Source organism: Myotis davidii, unplaced genomic scaffold (genome assembly GCF_000327345.1).
Source record: "Myotis davidii unplaced genomic scaffold, ASM32734v1 scaffold580, whole genome shotgun sequence".
NCBI lineage: Eukaryota > Metazoa > Chordata > Mammalia > Chiroptera > Vespertilionidae > Myotis > Myotis davidii.
This window is the reverse complement of record NW_006293313.1, coordinates 3,449,311-3,471,748: the sequence shown is the minus strand read 5'-3', so window position 1 is coordinate 3,471,748 and position 22,438 is coordinate 3,449,311. Positions and strand designations below refer to the sequence as shown.

Genomic DNA, 22,438 nt, shown 5'->3' with positions numbered 1-22,438 from the left:
ATTATAACTTTCCCTCATAATTATTAGCTTTATTATTTGCCAGACAGTTTTAATTTTTATTTCTCACTCTAATGTTTTGATCTCTTTTAAGCAGGTTTATTATTTTAAAGGCCTGTTTATAGATTCTTTTATTTCTATACTAAGGACCTTCTTTATATGTCAGGTCATTGAATTCTCTATATGATAGATTCTGAGTTTGTAATTAGATTATATATTTAAATGAAAAAAAGAGAAAGACAAGTAGTGGACCTCCTACCCCCAGAATTTTGTATTCTATATACTGTGATCAGCTATAATTACCATATCCAGTGAATTCTCTTCCTGCTGCCTTGTTTAAACTCAATATCTCATAGAGTCCAGCAGTGATTTTTAACCATCCCCCAAAGCATATTGCCAGAAATTTGATTATGTTTCTTTTCTGCTTAAAATTCTTCGGTGGCTTTCCATTGTATGTAAGTTGGTTTAGATCCAGCTCTGTTGCATGGTCTTTTACACTCACCTGTACTCTGCCTACTATTTTTATGGATTAGAATTTAATTCTCAAAACAGGATATTAGGTTACCTTTACATATACTGTTCCTTTTGCCTAGAAGCTTCATGGAATCATCTCTTAGGTAGCTTTTCCCCAAGGTTAGATAATTATAAACATATCTTAAGAAATATCTGCTACACCTGCACAGAGAACTTTTGAACACAAATGATGTTTTGCTGTATTTAAAAAAATATATTTTTATTGATTTCAGAGAGGGAGAGTGAGAGATAGAAACATCAATGATGAGAGAGAATCATTGATTGGCTGCCTCCTGCACGCCCCCTACTGAGGATCGAGCCCACAGCCCGAACACGTGCCCTTGACCAGAATTAAACTGGGGACCCTACAGTCCGCAGGCCAATGCTCTATCCATTGAGCCAAACTAGCTACGGCATGTTTTGCTGTATTTTAATGAAGTTTATTGTGTGGGAAAGTAGTAAAACCAGTTGATTGTTTTATTGTTGGGAGTACATGGGATATTCACCTTAACTCTAACCCTATACTATGCAAACGTGTTGAATTTGGTGTCATAGGCGATGGAGGATCATTCAAGAATCTTACAGAAATTTTAACTTGAGCTAAAACAAAAACATACTTCCTTGGCAATAATAGAGAGGTTACTCTTCCTATATCTGTAATATCTCATTAAAATTGATAGGTAATAGGCATATATAGCAAGTTATGAAAACCATTTTGAAACAGTACATTTTCTTTATTTAGAATATTTGAAGAATTTATTCTTAGTCACTCAGCCAGTTTTGGGATTGTATCAGACATGTATAAAACACTGTTTTAGGCACTGGGAATACAGTTGTGAATATGACAGATCTCGAACCCTGCTATCATAGTTCCACAGCTGTAGGATGGAAAATAAGTTAAGCTGGCAAATCAATTATTCTGCTTAAAATATGGTATAAATAGACTTTCAGTTTTAAGACTTAAAGTAATCAAAATGACTTTAGCTAAAAACTTTAGTAATCATATTTGATTAATAGGCATTTCAGGATTTTTAAAAAACTTCTTTAGGTTCTTGCCCTAACTGGTTTGGGTTGGTGGATAGAGCGTCGGCCTGCTGACTGAAGGGTCCCAGGTTTGATTCCGGTCAAGGGCATGTACCTTGGTTGCGGGCATATCTCCAGTAGAGGGTGTGCAGGAGGCAGCTGATTGATGTTTCTCTCTCATCAATGTTTCTAACTGTATCCCTCTCCCGTCCTCTCTGTAAACAATCAATAAAATATATTAAAAAACAAACAAACAAAAAACTTCTTTAGGTTCTTGTTATAAGCTGGAATTGACACTGCTCAATGAAGCTATTGACAATTCCTTCCAATTCTAAATTCTGAGGTATGAATAGGCCATATTTCAATAAACATGTCCTCGGGAAGGATTAAAAAAAAAGGGCAGAATTAGGTTTATTTTTCAGATTTCTTCTGTCACAGTCTGTATGCAGTCATAAAATTTTCTTAGTGAATAAAAGTAAAACTTGATATAAAAATAAATTTCAAACTGCAGATATTACTACTAAAGTACCATTTAAAACTTGAAATATCAATACCTTCAACAAATTGATGAATATTTTTTAACTGAATTTATTGGGGTGACATTGGTTAATAAAATTATATAGGTTTCAAGTGTACAGTTCTCTAATGCATCATCTGTATATTGTGTTCACCACTCCAAGTCAAATCTCTATCACCATTTATTCCCTGCTTACTCTCTTCTACCTGCCCTCACCTCCCTTGTTCCTCTAGTAATCACCATACTGTTGTCTGTGTCAGATGAATATTTTTTATACACACTAATATATCAGTATCATTGTTCAGATTTGTGGTCAAAGAAATCTGAATTATAACACCATAAAAAATCACATCTAGAAATTTCTCTGTTCTTTTGACCTCTAAATACACAGCTACATGATTTTATTAATGTTTGTACAAATGCTAGGGGAATGGATTTTATTAGTAAAAGTAACATTTTTGAATGCCTGGCATATCCTTACTTTTAGCCCTATTAGCTCTGGATGAAGTATACTGAAAATAGCATGTGATCTTGTCATACTCTATGCAAGGAATGTGAACATTAATTATATTTCATCAAAAGAAACCCATTTTGAGAGAACCCATTATGTGTTAATTCTTTAATTTTTAGTGTAAGTGCTTAGAAAGCTCTTTCTTGTATAATTAAGTCTTACTATAGAAACAGTTAAGAACACAATGAATTAAGATCTAGTAATATGTGTTGCTTTTGGAAAAGACTACTGTGAAGACAGTTCCATCTGATTTATTATATTTTTTAAAATGTGAGGTTCAATGTTATTGACTAATTTTATTACTAGAGGGTAAAATTAATTAAATTTTTACCATTTTTTGGCATTGCACTGAGAACTTAACATATTTATTTAAATCTCATATCTCTCTGAAGTGTCTATCTCATTTAATAGATAGAGAAACTAGAGACCAAATTAACATTAGTAACTTACCCAGAGTCATTTAGCTGGTATGGGATGAAATTCAAACCCACTTTGTGCTCTTCAGAGTGCCTCTTATGTTATTACCTTTGAGGTTATTTGAGTACTAACCTAAAATAATGATTATGTGTATTTGTGCAGAGAGAACCATTTTAATACCCTCAATTGCTTAAATTTATTAGAGTAGACAAGAATGTAAATATTTTTATAGTAGAAATAAGGAAGAAGAGTTTTTAAAATGTAAATAACTATTGGTTTATGATGGCTGGTATATATGTTGTGCCATTTTCAGGTGCTAATAGTTTTCATAAGCTAATTTTTTTGTTTAAAGATAGGAAGGGAGTGAAAGTAATGAAGTTATAAGATAGAAATGGCAAGATAGTCTGGACTTCTAGAGGTTTTTCTTGTGTTAAGTAGGAGAATGCACAGACTATATAACCAAATGTAAAGAACCAATGCAGAAAGCAAATTATGTTTGACCAGAGCAGAGAAAACTGGTGCGTAGGTTTTGGGTATGAACGAAAGATTATTGGTATTCTGCCATTTATTTTATTCTTTTGATAGCTTTCTTTCATGTGAGATGATTATAACAGTTTGGACCTGGAAAAGGACTATACATATTATAAAGATAAGTTAGTTCCCACTCATCTCAGTTTGTAGATAGGAAACTTAGTGGTTTCTTCTTTTTATTTTTTAAATATATTTTTATTGATTTCAGAGAGGAAGCAAGAGGGAGAGAGAGATAGAAACAGATAAAGTGAGCTAATCTTCAATTAGCTGCCTCTTGCATGCCCCACACTGGGGATCGAGCCTGCAACCCAGGCATGTGCCCTGACCAGGAATCGAGCAGTGACCTCTTGATCTACACATGTGGATGCTCTACCACTGAGCCACGCCATTAGGCAAAACTGAATGGTTTTAAAGTACTTGTCGAAGGACACATAGCTCTTTAGTGCATAGCAGTATCTGTTTACCATCGCTTTTGATCGCATGCTTGTGCTCTTTTCCCAATACTCTTCTGTACATGTGGTTTCAAACAACTTATTAACATCTGAAAACCAAATTGAAGCAATTACATCTGTGTATGTACCTGTCCTCTGATTATTTTTTATTGATATTCCTTCTTGGTGTGCATGTTTAAGGTGGTGGGGTAAAGGGATAACTTGTTTAAATATTTGCTGATTTTTTTGTTCGCTTAGTCTAATTAAATTATTGGCAATAAATATTTTATTTGTTTAGAAATTATAAATGTTGGATTCACATATTTTAGTTTTGCTTTTTTTCTTGATAAAATAATATAAACACTGAAATCACATTTTTTCTCTTTTTTTGCAGTAGTATTATTGATTCCACAGAATACAGCCAACCTCCAGGTTTCAGTGGCAGTTCTCAGGTAAATTATACACTTACAAATATGTTTTGGTGGTACTATGAATATAATAATTTGAATTGTAAAATCAGATTGGTTTACTGTAATGTCCTGTCATAAAGATTTCTGTTTTGAATGCTGTGACATTGATTGGGACTTGAATAGGTCTGATGCATAATCAGCTATTTATTTGCTCATCAGTGATGAGTTAAAAATATATTTTTTTAACATGCTGGTAATGGTAACATCAGACCTTGAGAAGAATTAAATACTGTAAGAGGAAATTATGAATAATTAGGATATTGTTTCTCTCAGAGATAAGAAAGTAATCTGTTGATGAATTGCTCATCAATTAGTTGAAACCTTATACTTTTCTGTGGAAAGTAAACTACAGGTTTAAATAAAATACACTCTAGCTTCACCTCTTTTCTAGTTAACTAGAGGCCCGGTGCATGAAAATTCATGCACTAGAGGGGGGTTCTCCTCAGCCCTGCCTGCCCCCTCTCACAGTCTGGGAGCCCTCAGGGGCAGGAGACGACCCGGTGATCAGGGGAAGGTGACACCCCATCACACCTCTGCTGCTGCCACTGCTGGCAGCAGGAGCCTTGGTCGACCCTGGTTACCTGAGCCTCGCGCAGCCCTGGGTGGCTGGGCAGCCAACATCCGAAGCTTGCCTGTGCCTCGGGCCGAGAGGGCGCAGGTTGGGTTGAGGGGGGACATACCCCGCCCCCCCCCCGAGTGCACAAATTTCGTGCACTGGGCCTCTAGTAAATTGATAATATTTCTGTAGCATTTAGAAAAATGGATTGACTGCATTTTCTATATTCAAACCCTAAATAAATACTATTTAGACAGAGACAGACAACTTGGAAGTGAGTAAACAAAATACTTTCCTAAATGCCTTTGTGTCAAAGAGTAGTTTCAGATGCTGCTACAAACAGTTAGAAAAATAGTGCTAGTGAAAACACTGAATATCAAAATTTATGAAATGTGATCAGAATTGTCCTCAAAAATTTACATCCTTAAATGTATTCTTTTTGTTTTCTTCTTTTTTTTAATGAATGAAAGTAAATGAACTAGGCTTTCAACTCAAGAAGCTGGGAAAGGTTTCAGGTGGTAAAAACAGAGAGAAATACAAAAAGAGCTCAAATACAGTAAAATGTTTTGTGTGGGTTATTAATTATGTTTTTATTGATTTCAGAGAGAGGATGGGAGAAGGGGAGAGAGAACCATCAATGATGAGAGAGAATCATTGTTTGGCTGCTTCTTGCATGCTCCATACTGGATCGAGCCTACAATGCAGTCATGTGCCTTGACCAGGAATGGAACCATGACCTCCTGGTTCATGGGTTGATGCTCAACCACTGAGCCACATCAGCCCAGCTTCAGTAAAATGTTTTTTATTTTTTAAAATATATTTTTATTGCTTTTTTACAGAGAGGAAGGGAGAGGGATAGAGAGTTAGAAACATCGATGAGAGAGAAACATTGATCAGCTGCCTCCTGCACACTCCCCACTAGGTATGTGCCTGTAACCAAGGTACATGCCCTTGACTGGAATCGACCCTGGGAACCTTCAGTCCGCAGGCTGACACTCCATCCACTGAGCCAAACTGGTCAGGGCTTCTTCTTTTTTTAAAGTAAAATGTTTTAATACATAATTGAAGTTGGCTATTATAATATTGAGCAGATTAAAATAATTTAATGCTGAAGCTAATAAAATTCCAATCTTAAATGTGTAATATTAAATAAAAGAAAATAAATAGATTTAAAAATATTATAGAACTACTAGAGATCCAACGCATGAAATTCGTGTGTGGGTACAGTCCCTAGGCCTGGCCTGTGATCAGGGCCATCTTCCCCAGCAGCTAGCCCCGTCCCCCGCCACCACCCACCCCCAGTTCCCCATTCACCATTGGGCAATCGGAACCTGCCAGCCGGGTGGAGGGACTGAGAGGTAGGCCATTCCCACCTGCTCACCAGCCCCACCCTTCGCACGTGGCTCTCTGTGTTTGGGGTGACCAGCAGTGTGGGGGCCTTGGCCTAGCACCACCCGCATCCCCTGCCACCCACCCCTGGTTCCCCATTCACATCCAGAGATCGGAGCCTGCTGGTGGGCGGGGAGGGACCAAGAGGCGGTCAGTGCGCCTCATAGCAACTGGTCGAGCAGTCATTCTGCTCGTTCCACCATTCAGTCGATTTGCATATTACTCTTTTATAAAAATAGACTTGAATATACCAGTTATCATAAGTACTAATTTAGTGCAATTGGATAAAAAAAATCTCAAGAATATTTTTAAGGGTGTGCAGAGTGACCAACTGACTTTAATTAATTGATAGAATGAATGATTCAGAGGAATAATAATTATGATGGCATCCATCCAATAAGTTATTAAATGTATTCTGAGACTGCTATAGCCAAATGAGCACAAAAGAAATTTAAATGCCAACTGAAAGGTAATTAAGAGTTTAGCCCGTGGTGAAGGTTGGTCAGTGCAGATTAGTGGTGAAATGGAAGATGACTGATCAGCTCCCCCTACATGCCCCACACTGGGAATCGAGCCCAAACCCTGGGCATGTACCTGACTGGGAATCAAACTGTGACTTCCTGGTTCATAGATTGACGCTCAGCCACTGAGCCATGCACGTCGGGCTCATATTTTTGATGAAAGTTCCAAATGGCGTAAAATAAAATAGCCAAAGAACAACAAAGCTGGAGTCGCCACACTTCCTGATTTGAAACTTTGATATTACAAAGCTACAAGTAATCAGAAGAGTGTGATATTAGCATAAAAGCAGATACATAGATCAAACATTGATGTGTATGCCAAATGACCCTCACTTCCTCTCCTAGGTATAAAATCTAGAGAAACTCTTGCACCTATGCATCAAGAGACATACAAAGATGCCCTTAAAAACAAAAACCATAGAAATATATCAAATGTATATAAAATGAACGACTGATTCATGCACTGGTTTAAAATATGATTGTTACCTACCATCTAATTTGAGCAAGGGTTCATGTTAGTGTTTTATTCATAATAATGCCTTAATATTTCTTAATACATTTGCAGTTGTGGCATAGTTATCAGTGAACTTGTGTCATCTCTCAAGGTCTGATGTATCTTATGTCTGTATTTGTTTCTTTGCCTCAAGCATAATCGATAATAACCAATGTGGAAGAATTGTCTTATTCTTTCAGTTAACATGGTTTAGGTAATATTATATACAGTTGACCCTTGAACAATGCGGGGGACTACACATTTTATGTTATTATACACTAGCGGCCTGGTGCACAAATTCATGCACCAGTGGGGTCCTTTGGGCTGGCCTGTGGGATTGGGCCGAAACTGGCTCTCCGACAATCCCCAAGAGTTCTTGGATTGTGAAAGGGCGCAGGCCAGGTCGAGGGACTCCACTGGTGCACCATCAGGGCCAGGGGAGGATGTGCGAGGTTGGTCAGCCAGGGAGGGATTGTGGGAGAGCTCCAGGGCGTGTCTGGCTCGTCTCATTCAGTCCTGATTGGCCAGACCCCAGCAGCAAGCTAACCTACCAGTTGGAGCGTCTGCCCCCTGGTGGTCAGTGCACATCATAGCGAGCGGTTGAGCAGCCTTAGCATATCATTAGCATATTATGTTTTAATTGGTTGAACGGACGACGGGACACGTAACATATAGGCTTTTATTATATAAGATATTATATACTATATTCTTACAATAAAGTAAGGTAGAAAAAAGAAAATATTCTACAAAAATCATAAGAAAGAGAAAATATATTTACAATATTTATTGGCAGGGAAATTTGCGTTTAAGTGAATCTGTGCAGTTCAAGCCTGTGTTGTTCAAGGGTCAACTGTATTTTTTATAGGAATTATATGCCAATATATTTCAGGTTTGTTGTCTTTGTCTATATATATGTGTTTTAGTTATTCTGATTTTCTAAAATATATGTCAAATTTTTTAGTGCATGCATATTACTGCCCCTTACTCATATTCAATTTTAACTTAAATACATATTCTGTACAGTCAAGCACTGTTCCTGTTATTCAAAGGGTTAAAGGCTACAACATAGGGATGATGGAAAAGTAGTTTTCTTTTGATGATTGTCTTCTAACAATTTCTACATATTAAAATTCGTAAAATTCTAAATTTTAGAATGGCAGTTATAATGGATTTTATCTTTACTTAATTTGGAGAACTGAAAGAAGCTTCTTGTCTTCTATAATAATAAAAGCATAATATGCTAATTAGACCGTCTGTCCTTCCGGATGACCTTCCGGACGAAGCTGGGGCTGCAAGGGAAGCTTGGGTCCCAGATGCCAGAGGGAAGCCGATGCCGGCAGCCAGGAGAAGGAAGACCTACTCTTGCATGAATTTCGTGCATCGGGCCTCTAGTATTTTTTATAAAATTGGCCTTAAGAACCTATATTTTCACTTTAAGTAAAAAATTAGAAAATGTGTAAGAACTATGGGTTTTTACCATTTGTAATTATTTTAATGTGATGAACTTCTGAAGTTAGTTATTCTGTGCAGAAAGTATGTTTTTTTCTGAGTTATAAGTGTTTTTTCTTGTTATCACCTTAGACAAAGAAACAGCCTTGGTATAACAGCACTTTAGCTTCAAGACGAAAACGACTCACTGCTCATTTTGAAGACTTAGAGCAATGTTACTTTTCTACAAGGATGTCTCGTATCTCAGGTACACATTCAGGACTTCATTAATTTTTAAACTTTTAATTATATTTTTTATTTTTATACACCCCAGTGACCAGACATTCCAAATTAAATTCATAATCATCCCAATAAAATATCTCAAATTTAAATTTCAGATCCATCTTTACCTTCCTGTGCTGGATCTAAGGAAAGTCCTATTTATAAAGCAAAAGTGTATATTTTTGATATAGGCTATCAGAGCATTGTAAAGGTTCTTAGAGATCTTGGAGACCATTGCTTTCCCATAGCTAGTTTTGTTCTCTTTCTGTGTTTGGAATTTTTAATCTTTATATAGTGAACTATATAAAGTTAAAAAAACACAGCCATGTATATGTAGATAGCAAAAATAAGTTCTATTCAGTTGCCTTTATTATTCAACATTTATTAAATTCTAAGCACTGTCTTCTGTGCTAAGAATGAAAAGCTGTAAGAACTGGGTTTTATTGTCAAGGAGTAGTTTAAACGTAGTGGGAGAATGCAACAGGTAAATTGTATGGGATAATGTATGTTATATAAATATGCAAAGGGTATTATGAGAAGAGAGAAGAATATCTCTCCCAGCTTTGGTATTGGGAAAATGTAAGAGAGAATAATTGCTGTAGAGATTTCTGAAGAGTTGTATTTAGTCCAGGCTAGTATTAATTAATTAAAAAAGGTAAGCAAAAACATGTTCAAAGTAGAAGAAATAACTTATGCAAAGACATGGATGTGATAGTATAAGATATCTTATTGCTTATTGTTAGCTCCCTGATCTTTAGCTTTTCTTGGCATCTTTGCTCACCAATTAAGTTGGGCCATTAATACCAGTCCTACGGGTTTTTGTTTTGTTTTTCAGTTTTTAAGTGAGTTATATAATTTACAATGATTGGTGATAAGTTGGATGCTCAGTTAATTCATGTCATTAGTAGTATACCTGCTCAAGTTGAGAGCCACTAGGATACAAATGTCTGCTATTTTATTAGTTGTTAAAAATTTGGCCTTGGTTTTCTCTTGAATGGGCATGTTTGTATTATAATTTGCACATTACTTCAAACATATGTTCCTTTGGAAAAATATGCCTCAGGATTGATGGTAGAGGAAAAAAATACTAGATTTATATAGGATTTTTCCTATGAAAAGTAGGAGGAAGCCAGGCTCTGTTGATAAGTGTGTTTGAAATTAACAATCAATTAATATACAGATGGAAAACTTTTATTTCCTTGCCTCAAAATCGAGTCCTTTATTGAACCTCTGTAATCCTATATAATCCTATATAATAAAAGGCTAATATGTAAATCAACCGAATGGCGAAACGACTGGTTACTGTGTTGCACACCTGACCACCAGAGGGCGGATGCTCAACATAGGAACTACCCCCTGGTGGTCAGTGTGCTCCCCCTGTAGGGATGCTCAGTTAATTCATGTCATTAGTAGTATACCTGCTCAAGTTGAGAGCCACTAGGATACCGGGCTCATGGCTGGCAACCGCACAACAGTGGCAGGAACCTCTCCTACCTCTGCGGCACTGCTAAGGATGCCCGACTGATGGCTTAGGCCCAACTGTCATCATCACCATGGCATCGCCCTAAGTTGTCAGTCGGACATCTCCTTAGGGCTCCCAGACTGTGAGAGGGAGCAGGCCGAGCTGAGGGACCTACCTGAGTGCACGAATATCATGCAGCGGGCCTCTAGTAGTCTATAAATTGCAACAGGTAGCTGTTAATTTGAAAGTGTTTTGAGACTTACATTCTGATTGACAGAAGGAAGGTTCATGTTAGCCCTTTCAGATGGCAAGTGGCAGACATTAAAAAAAGATCAGAAAGATTGGGCTAGGCCAGTGGTCGGCAAACCGCGGCTTGGCAAACCACAGCTAGCGAGCCACATGTGGCTCTTTGGCTTCTTGAGTGTGGCTCTTCCACAAAATACCGGCTCTTCCACAAAATACCAACTTCTAGGCCTGGGCCACGAAGTTTCAGTCTCACTTTATGTGCGCGTCCGCACGTGGTATTTTGTGGAAGAGCAACACACAAGGGGCCAAAGAGCCACATGTGGCTCGCGAGCCGCAGTTTGCCAACCACGGGGCTAGGCTACTGCTATTAATAATTTTTAACTAATTAGCAGCATAGGCATGCTGTAGGATGGTAAAGGTAATCACAAACCAATTTAATTTATTTTGGGGATTTAAGTAGAATGATAAGTGAAGATCAAGAGGAAGGTTAGATTTTTATTTTTGTGAACACGGTGTATTATACCAAATACACATTGTCCTCAGTTTTTAGGAATCTCAAGCTTATCTTGTCAGATGTGCACATTGACTACACTAATCATATTGCTGAATATGAAGTTCCTTTTAGGGTACTTAAAGTTTGGTTGTTCTTTTGTATATTTTCAAATGAGAATCCGTCCTATATCCCCTTCCCCCACTTTTTATTTTCACCTATGAAAATGAAAGATCAAGATTAAGAAATTAATGCCTTGGTTCTCAATTGTAATTGAAAGAGGAGGTAAATTATAAAGCATTAGAAGAGGTAAAAGAGACACTGAATAGATACACTCTTATAAAATAACCTGTAATTAAGACAGGAGAGGTGATATGCTAGCAGATATGTATGGATGTTCATAAGCCAATCAAGGAAATAAAATTCTACCTTTTTATAACCACATAAGTAAAATTTAATTCCTGTACTTTCATATACAGAAATGACTATTTTTAGTATTTTCTTTATTACTTCTGTTGAAAGTACGTGTTAATGTAATTAATGATGGCATGATGCAACCCTAGAAAAGGATTATGATCTTCAACAGAACACACATTCTATTTTTTAAAAAATATTTTTATTAATTTCAGAGAGGAAGGAAGAGGGAGAGAGGGATAGAAACACCAAAGATGAGAGAGAATCATTGATTGGCTGCCTTCTGCACACCCCACACTGGTGATCAAGCCTGCACCCCAGGCATGTGCCCTGACCCAGAATTGAACTGTGACCTCCTGGTTCATAAATCAATGATCAACCACTGAGCCATGTCTGCTGGGCAGAATACACATTCTTAAATACTTGTGAATTTTATGTACTTAGGGATTGATGTAAAATGAGAAAGAATAGATTAGCATTAAAATTAATTTTAAATGAACAAAGTAACTGCCTTCCCAGTATTTATTACATCATTCACAATAATAGGATTATATATGAAAAGAACTAATTAACTGTTACATCTAAACCGCTTTATGATAATTGATTTTTTTTGTGAACCAATTAACTGTACCTTCAAACCACTTTGTAGTAAAGTTGATTTTTTTTTTTTGCAATAACCTATGTTTTACTTATAATTTGTTAAATTTCCTGAGAATAATTTTTGTGTAGCAGGAGCCTTATCTCAGTAACATTACGATATTTCATGCTAGTTTGTTCCTTTTGCTGTTTTTAGAATAGAACACTACAAATTGGACCCTTTTAGTGTAGATTGTTAATGAATTGGCTAAGTTTTAAATCTTTAAAGGGTTATTAAAATTGAAAGATCGGCTAAGTTTTCAATCTCTTTAGCCCTCAGTCTCTTCATCTCAAGAATGGGAAGAATTGTTGTAGTTAAAATATTATTCTTAATTTGTGACTGTTGCTCTTGGATGTTGCAGTTATTTTATTTTATTTTATTTATATAGATGACAGTCGAACAGCAAGCCAGTTGGATGAATTTCAAGAATGTTTGTCCAAGTTTACGCGATATAATTCAGTACGACCTTTGGCTACTCTGTCATATGCTAGTGATCTCTATAATGGTTCCAGCATAGTCTCTAGGTAAGTACTGGGCAGCACTCCACTATTTCCTTTTGCAAGAGTATCTAGAATTTAATTGAATTTTGAGAAGCAGTTATAGCAGCCGTGGGCAAACTACGGCCCGCATGGGCTGGATCCGGCCGTTTGAAATGAATAAAACCACAAAAAAAAGACCGTACCCTTTTATGTAATGATGTTTACTTTGAATTTATATTAGTTCACACAAACACTCCATCCATGCTTTTGTTCCGGCCCTCCGGTCCAGTTTAAGAACCCATTGTGGCCCTCGAGTTAAAAAGTTTGCCCACCCCTGGGTTATAGTGTTATGGTTAAGACTCTTATGTTCTGAAGTCAGTTGCCTGCCAATTTTTAGTTCTGCGGTCTTAGGCCAGTTTTCACTCTCTTTAGCCATTAGTTTCTTCATCTCAAGAATGGGATGATTAATAAATAGTATTCACCGCATAGGGTTGCAGTTGTGTTCTTATAATGTCCTTGACTGGTTTGGTGAGAAGGTATGCTGTCCTCATAAGTGCTTCCTCTTAAGTTTTCTGGACATGTTTGTAAAGAATTGGTATTATTTCTTCCTTATATTTGAGAATTCTCCAGTGAAACAATCTTGGCCTTGAGTTTTTTCTGGGGGAAAACTTTTAAATACAAATTTAATTTTTAATATATGTAGGGCTAACCAAATATCCATTTCTTCTTGATTGAGCATATTTTTAGTTTGTCTTATAAGGAATTTGTCCATTTTACTTAGGTTGTTGAATTTGTGAACAAGTGTTTATAATATTCCTTTATTATCCTTTTAATATCTTTAAATTCTGTAATGATGGTCACTTTCTCATTCCTGGTATTGCCCCTCACTTAATAGTCTTGTTTAGAAGTTCATTAATTTTATTTATCTTTTTCAGGAGCCAGCTCTTGGTTTATTGATACTCTTTATTTTTCTGCTCTTTGTTTCATCGATTTCTACTCTTTATTGCCTTTTTTGCTTTCTTTAGGTTTAATTTGCCCTTATCTTTTTGTTTCTTTATTGTAGATAATTTGTGCCGGGGTTCTTGTCCCAGCATCAAGAAGGGTTCAGGAATTTGGAGAAGGCTGTGCGTAGATTTTAAATAAGAGTCCAGAGACGAAGTATAATTTTGAAGGGGTCAGAGGAGCTTTGCTAAAGGAGCTAACATCCAAGATCTGAATTCTCAGGTCTCCTCATCCCAGGACCCCATGCTTTTTATTAACACAACATGTCCTGAGGCGAGGCAGAGATAGACACTTCAGAGGGTCAGGGTTTCTGTACAGAGTCCATTGTCAGGATGGGAGAATTAGCCTACGGCTGTTCAGGTGTTTGGCGAGTAGGAGGCAATAACATGTAGATTAAGATGCCCTTTAACTGTCTGGCAGCCACAACCAATTTAATGTATCCTATTCAGGTTTGGGGAAATGCCTTCAGCCATTCCCAGATGCAGCCCTGCTGTCTTGCTAGAATTTGTCTCCAGCAATTTGTGTTACAAATTTTCCTACTAGCACTGCATTGGCTGCATGCCACAGATTTTGATGTGATATCTCTTTTCTCCAAAATATTTTTATTATGGTAAATACACATACCACAAAATTTGCCATCTTAACAAGTTACTATTCAGTGGTATTAAATACATTCCTAACTAATACTGTGCTACTGTCACCACCATCCATCTCCTTAATACTTGACATGTAAAACTGAAAGTCGGGGCCCATTGAAAAAATAACTCCTCATTTTCCCCATTCACCAGTCCTGACAACCACCATTCTACTTTCTGTCTCTCTGATTTTGACTAAGTATCCCATATAAGTATAATTAGGCAATATTTTTAATAACATTTTTGAAAGAAAAATTTCCAATATTCAAGCTTTATTATGCAGGACAGATGAAGACTAGTTAGTAGCAACAAAGGAAAATAGTATCTAAGTGGTAATTGAAGGGACTTGGAAACTTTCATAGAACAAATGATTTTTTTGCTTTTCCTACTTTCTCACATTCAAATGCATTATTGGTAATAAGTATGTTTTAAAGGGTTTTAATTCCTCTCAAAATAGGACCTTTAATGAATTTCTTTTGGGCCTGGCCAAGTGGCTCAGTTGGTTGGAGCATTGCCCTGTACACCAGAAGGTCGCAGGTTCAATTTCCGGTCAGGACACGTACCTAGGTTGCAGGTTTGATCCCCACTCAGGACGCATACATGAGGCAACCAATTGATATTTATCTCACCTTGTTGTTTCTCTCTCTCTCTCTCTCTTTCTCTTTAAAAATTAATAAACACATATCTTCAGGTGAGGATTTTTTTAAAAAAAGTTTTTTGGGGAAGTGTGGTAAGACATGTTAGAGATGACATTGAATTTGGTATATTTCATTATGTTGTAGAAGAAATTATTCTTACTGAAAAATTGTAAGAAATATATCTACCCTTGGTCACATATTGAAGTGAGAATCTCACTGAGAGAAAAAGCTGAACCAGAAACTTTGCTTTTACATTTTTCTTCCCTTATAGGTAATTTTGAGTTAATACCACACTCATAAATCCACAAGGTGGCAGCATTTGTTCATTTTGACAGTATCTCAGCTAATTAAATAGTAGACAGGTATGAAAATTAGTGCTAACAGTGCAGGTCATAGAGAGCTCATCTTACACATAGCAGTAATGTCACTTTTGCACTTTTCCTTAAATTAGGTATTGAGTAGCCACCAGAGAGGAATGGTTTTAAAGCATAGTTTAAACTTTGACTACATAATAGCAATGGCTCTAGGTTCTTGATTCTGGTTTGATTTTTACATACCTAGATTGTTATGTTTAAAATTACTATACGTTGCACTTATAGTTTAGAGATTTAATATTTTTGCTTTATGTTTTCTCAAATTTTGTAAATAGAATGTCATCAGATATTAGTTAATTCAAAAGAAGAATATGGTTACATATTATGGCATTCTTTCTGCTAGATCAGTCACTACACTGGTGATGTGGTATTTGATTACTTTTTTTAGACACCATTGTGAATATTTTACATGACATTGTAAGTGCTTCATTGACTCATTTAATTTTTTATAAACCCAGTGGAGTAAGGCATTGCTGTTAATTCTACTCTACAGGTAAGGAATTGAAGTGAAGAGAAATTTTCTAAATTGTCTAAGGTCAGTGCAATGCTTATAAGTGACAGAACTAAGATGTGAACTAGTTTTAGGATAAAGATTGATTTGGGAGAAAGTTGGATAACATTAGTTTTAATTTCCTTTGCCCCTTTGCCTGTGTTTATATTCTTTCAAGATCTGCCCCCTTCTTTTCACTAAAATGGCCAATTTCTCGACCTTTCTTTGTTTCTTCGAAGTTATAGTTACCATAGTCTCTTGAGGCATATTATCATGGTAATGAATTAGACCTTTAACAACTGTGTTCACTTTATGTAATTTTTGATAAATTGGATTCTAGTGTTCAGGGTTATGAATCTGCCTTGTTTGTCCATACCTGTTTTATAATTGCAAAAAATATGACAAGCTGTGGGAACAAAATTACCTTCTTGTTATATTGACGTCTTTGCATTGCTTTGTGCCACACTGTACTGGAAGTGTGCATTAATCAGCTATCCTGTGTGATCTGTGGCCTTGTTGCTTAATCACTTGACTGATAGCCATTTTGACAAAGAATATAACCAGTTTCCTACATCTGAATTACATTTTTAAAAAAATATATTTTATTGATTTTCACAGAGAGGAAGGGAGAGGGATAGACAGTTAGAAACATCGACGAGAGAGAAACATTGACCAGCTGCCTCATGCACACCCCCCACTGGAGATGTGCCCGCAACCAAGGTACATGCCCTTGACCGGAATCGAACCTGGGACCCTTCAGTGTCCAGGCCGACACTCTATCCACTGAGCCAAGCTGGTTAGGGCTGAATTACATTTTATAACTATTTTAAATACATCACTTTTTTAAAACAGTTGACACATTTGAAGTGTGAAAGAAAATTACAATTTATTTCCATGTTTAAATTAAGTCTCCGTTAATACTATTTTTCAAGGAAAATGTGTATTTTAAAATTTAAAACATTTTATGAAATTGAATTTGTCATTGCAATAAACTTTCATAAACCACTTGTTTTAAGAATTACTGATGATAGTGGATAGCAGAAATGAATTTTATATAACAAGCAAGATTTCTTACAATTCTCTTGAATTTAATTGCACAAGCAGGTATGTTTCAGTTAATTTACCTTTTACTTTGTTTTTGTTTTAGCCAAACTGATCATTGTTTATTTTTGTTTACATTTCATAATTAAAGCAGTTGAAATATTATATTGTGAAATAAGAGATCATCTATTTTGGATAAGCTCTGAAAAGCTCTCTAAAAACTTCATTGTTCACTTGAATTATTTCATAATCTATTTTATATCCTAATTATGTTTATGTTTGGGAACAGATATGCTTAAATCTGTCTAAGATTGGGAACAAATGACTCAGTGTTTAAAAGAACTGTACTTAAATATCTAGTTTCAGTTATGTGGAAGTACTTGCATATTTTAAAAAGGCAGATGTTTGTCTTTCTCTTTTAATCAAAATTTACTAGAAATAATAGTATTCTTTATATATTTTGGTCAGTAATCCTATTAAAATCTTATTGATTTAAACTATAAAGAACCTCAATAGTTCACAATATAAAAAGGATATTCTGTACAGTAGTACAGGTCCTTTATATCCCATTATATTAAGAACAAAACATAACTAGAATGTAAGAAATAATAGCAGTGGAGTCAAACCAAAAAGTTATTTTTTTAGTAAAGAATGAGCAAATGTAGATAATTAATCTTTGTAGGAAAAGATAGCTGTCTTGTGTAATGGGGTAGCGACAGAAGAAATAATAGACTTACATCATCAAATCAATTCTTTTGACAGGTAGCATTTTTATTTATATGTCAGTTTTCTCCCTGCAGTGTCTTTGGACAGTTGTTTTGATAAGTCAGTGTTTAAACTTTTTTTTTTTAAACTATAGTTTGAAAAGGGTACATTAACTTTTACTGGTACAACTTTAGAATGCTATTGATTTATTAGCCATGTATGTTTGTAGGTGGAGGAAAAGTATTTAGAGATAATATAATGGATTCTCCCATGGAGTCTGAGCTATACCAAAGCTTCCTAAGTTAAGAATAGGATTTCAACTTCAATAACTCTGTCTTTTGCCAGACACAGTAACATTTTTTTCTTCAGTGGCATGAGGTTGTGGGTATAGAATGAGTCGGGATAGTTGAATGGTTGTCTTCGATATAGTTATGTTGCATTAGAATCCATAGGATAGTAGCTGAGATAGCAGTCCAGTTGAAGTTGTTCACAAATAAACCTATTGCATTGCTACATAGTCCTGTTTTATTGGAGGGAACATTTGCTGAATTGTGATGTAGTCAATAGCATTTAATGAAATTCCTTTAAAATTTTTATAAAATTAAGAATTTAAAACTATAATGAAAAGTGAGACTCTCAACAAGTTTTTATGGGAAATATTTTTAATGTGTACTTATTTTCCTTATTCATCTCATCATTAGCTTAGCAAAGCTTCTTACTAAATTATTAACTATCCATTAACTGTTTTGTGAAAGAATATCACAGGTAATCCATAAAATGACGAATCCTTCCTCATTCCCACTATTCACACACCTGTTGATATATTTGGTAAATTCAAGTGATATTCCTCTGGTTTTAAATAAGACTGTTACTCCCAGACTGCATTTTTTTAACCATTCACTGGCCAAGATGGCTGGCCTGTAATGATAATTTAATGATTCAACTTTTATGTGTGTTTTATCCTTTTATCTGCTTCAGTAATTCCTCTTGTATTCTAATTTATTTATTAAACTGACATTAAATAGTGTGAAATTCTATCTTGCCCATACAGTGATAGGAAGAAGCGTAGCCAAAACTTATGAAAAGATTAATTGATAATTCTCTTTTTACTTATTTTTAATATTGCAAACCATTTAAACTTTCCTCACTACTTTTACAGCATAACTTGTTAGCCTTTACCGTTGGGTAGGTTGTATTATGGTTATTAAAACAAGTGAAAAAATATTCTAAGTTTTTACTAACAAAAGAACCATCTATAAACAGAATTATGTAGCTATGCACATTTCACCACCACTTATAATTTGAGGTCTTGATCATGATTTAATCTGGACATAGGGCCTGGTACAATCTGAGGGCTTTTCAAGTAGATCTCTTATCGTAGACAGAATCACTTCAGAAATAGAATAAACCAAATTCTGAATAGTTGTCATTATAAATGTCACAAGTATAGATAAATAGTCTTACTGACCACATATATATGTGGGGTTTTTTTTCCCCTCAGTATTGAATTTGATCGGGATTGTGACTATTTTGCAATTGCTGGGGTTACAAAGAAGATTAAAGTCTATGAATATGGCACAGTCATTCAGGATGCGGTGGATATTCATTACCCTGAAAATGAAATGACCTGCAATTCCAAAATCAGGTATCTACATTATTTTCTTGGCATAATGCAGTGTATATGTAATGATTGGTATCTATAATTAGAATGAGTTTGTTATTTTGCTTTTCTATGAAACTCCTTACTTATTCATGGTGAACAGTATAATTGCCTACAGAGGATACATCAGAATATCTTTCTTAATAGATATTGGTTGCTTTCCCTCTATAGTTATTGCTTTTCAGTTTGTCAAATGAAAGCTATTTTTCTTTCACTTAATCAATTAAAGGTCTTTGTTGAGATGGCCTTTCATTAGGTGTTGAATAAAGGATTACTGTAGACTATGAATATGCCTGAAAGTCAGGAATTTTTCCCCTAGCATGCACATCTCTAAATACTATAATATTTTATAGTTTTAAGAATTCTTTTTTAAAAGAATATATATTTTATTGATTTTTTTACAGAGAAGGAGGGAGAGGGATAGAGAATTAGAAACATTGATAAGAGAGAAACATCGATCAGCTGCCTCCTGCACCCTCCCCACTGGGGATGTGCTTGCAATCAAGGTACATGCCCTTGACCAAAACCGAACCTGGGACCCCTGAGTCCACAGGCTGACGCTCTATCCACTGAGCCAATCTGGTCAGGGCAAGAATTCTTTTCATAAGAACATTCTGCTTCTTTTCATTGAGAGCATAATATTTAAGTTTCCTGTACTAGGGTTTAGAGTTCATAATGAGTATGGTAAAATACTGCATTTTTAACAGTATTCAAACCTGGGATACTGTTCAAAATTGAGGAACTAGGCACAATTTCTGATTTGCAAGCCAAAAATTTTAGAGGAGTCCTGGAATCTGCATTTTAAAAATAAGCTTCCTAAGCTGGTCACATGGGCACTGGGCTTAAAAGGTGACGATATATGGAAATCATCTAATAATAAATTATTTAGAACTTTGAACCTTTCCCAGTCATCTTTGTACCTTTTTTATTTTAATTATTGATATATATAGTATGTGTATGTTTAATAATGTTAATTATATAGCAAGTATTACAGTCTATATAATTATAGCTTTATTTTTTTGTTTCCTAATTCATTCATAAAAATGGTAGACTCGTAATTTGTGAGCCTACTCATTTATCAGTGGTGCTTATTGAGAATCCATTATAGTTTTTGTCCTAAGTCCAACATGAGTAAGAAATAATTTTAGTGCTTTCTTCTTACATGGCAGACATTGTCTTAAGTGCTTTGTCTTAGCAAACCAATGAGATAGTTACCTTTATTGCCCTATTTTATATACAAGGAGGCCGAAGCACAGAAAAGTTAATGAACTTGCTTCAGATTACACAGCTAGGATTTGTAGGTACCAGGATTCAAACAGGTAGTTTGATTCTAGAGTCTGTGCTCTTAACCATTTCATGTTCTTCATTTATAACATGGAGAACAAAGAGTAATACCTATTTTATTAGATTGCACTTTAAATAAATACACATAATGCACTCAGTACAATATTTGGCCCATCTCAAGAATTCATATTAAATGTGACTGTTTTGGAAATGTGGATTAGAAAGTTTACCCTTTCTTAACACGTAAAAACATGGCAATACTTTCGGTACCTTGGAGTAAATGGAGGATGCTTTTCAAGATAGGATGCCATGGACTTGGGACTGAAAGAATCAGTTTGTAAGCATGCCTGGAACCAATTTGGAGTATGGCAATAGTGAAAGTGAAGTAAATACCCAAAGCCACAGCTAGTCAGGGCTGATCTGGAATTTGAGCTCAGGTCTATCTGAATCAAATTTAGCTCTTAACTGTTCCATGTAATTTCACGCAGAAATTCAAGTAAGTATATTTAAACATATAAATTAATTCTTCCAGTCTCTGAGATTTAGCATGAATGCAGCTAGTAGAGAGCAAAAGATTTTATTATGTTCATATGCTTAGAACTCATTTAGGCTAATTGCTCTCAAAGTGGCTTCTTTCTTAATATACTATTTGCTTTACTCTATGCATGATTCACATCTGTGTCTCACCAAAAATATACATTTTTAGATGTTGCATTTTTAATTTTGGAGTGGTTGAGAATAGCTGAAAACATAAATGTTAAAAGTTTAATTCTCATTGTTAAATGCTTTTGATTGGACTTTCAGCCACAAGATTCTGTTGAGATATAAACTGAAACTTAATTTAAACTAGTTTATTTGCTTTTATGATTTGGCAAAACTGGGTGCAGGGACCTAAACAATCTGATTAGATCTCTGCTATTCTGCCCTGCCATGCTTTGTGCCCCCTTGGCCTCTATTAGCTTCTCCCATAGGCATACTTTTTTCATGTATTCAAGATGGCCAGTGGCAGCTTTAGGTTCATATTCCTCTTTAAGCTAGTGAAAGAGTGCAAAGTGGTATGGGTCATTACTTGGTAGTTTCAATAGAAAAATATGGGAATTACTTGATATCTTTCCTTCCCAGATGTGTTATGAACAGGAAAATGATGGTGAACTTATGTAGAACATTTCAAAAGATTCTAATATTTCTGGACATATAAAAATCCTTTCTCTCTATTGTTAATTACTTTTACATAAAGTATAGCTTAAATATATTGCTTTTTTTCAGCTGTATCAGTTGGAGTAGTTACCATAAGAACCTGTTAGCAAGCAGTGATTATGAAGGCACCGTCATCCTGTGGGATGGATTTACAGGACAGAGGTCAAAGGTCTATCAGGTAATTAAGGATTCTAATTTGTTTTGAGAATTAAATTTTTACTTTCTTAATAATTATAAAGCTTCATATACTTCATAATTAAAATTTTAAAGGCACTATTTAGTATTTTTTTATACCTATGTAATACTAAATCATGCTTTTAAAAGCATTTTCTTAGACTTTCGCATTTTTAGAGTGAAAGTTTGGGAACTACTTTACATCTCTTTTGTTTTTATAGCCTGTTCTCTCTCCCTTCCACAATAGCAGTAAATTAGTATCAAGTTTTTTTTTTTTTGCTTTATTTATTTTAAGATCTATATTCTATCTGAGACTCCTTTGTCTTCCTCCTACATCCAGGAGCATGAGAAGAGGTGTTGGAGTGTTGACTTTAATTTGATGGATCCTAAACTCTTGGCTTCAGGTTCTGATGATGCAAAATACTATTTCA

At 35.3% G+C, this 22,438-nt stretch overlaps 1 protein-coding gene across 3 annotated transcripts in view; it reads left to right on the top strand.

Moving 5' to 3' along the window:
• RFWD2 (ring finger and WD repeat domain 2, E3 ubiquitin protein ligase) overlaps nucleotides 1-22,438 on the top strand; it is a 97,265-nt gene that overhangs the window by 40,165 nt on the left and 34,662 nt on the right. For all 3 annotated transcript variants that reach the window (XR_001514419.1, XM_006767027.2, XM_015566068.1), the window contains exons 9-14: nucleotides 4,335-4,392; nucleotides 8,951-9,065; nucleotides 12,717-12,852; nucleotides 19,194-19,337; nucleotides 21,903-22,011; nucleotides 22,348-22,427. Coding sequence is in view for 2 of the 3 variants with exons in the window: in XM_006767027.2 (XP_006767090.2) it covers nucleotides 4,335-4,392; nucleotides 8,951-9,065; nucleotides 12,717-12,852; nucleotides 19,194-19,337; nucleotides 21,903-22,011; nucleotides 22,348-22,427 (642 nt within the window). In the remaining variant the exon portion in view is untranslated. The remainder of the gene's footprint in view (nucleotides 1-4,334; nucleotides 4,393-8,950; nucleotides 9,066-12,716; nucleotides 12,853-19,193; nucleotides 19,338-21,902; nucleotides 22,012-22,347; nucleotides 22,428-22,438) is intronic.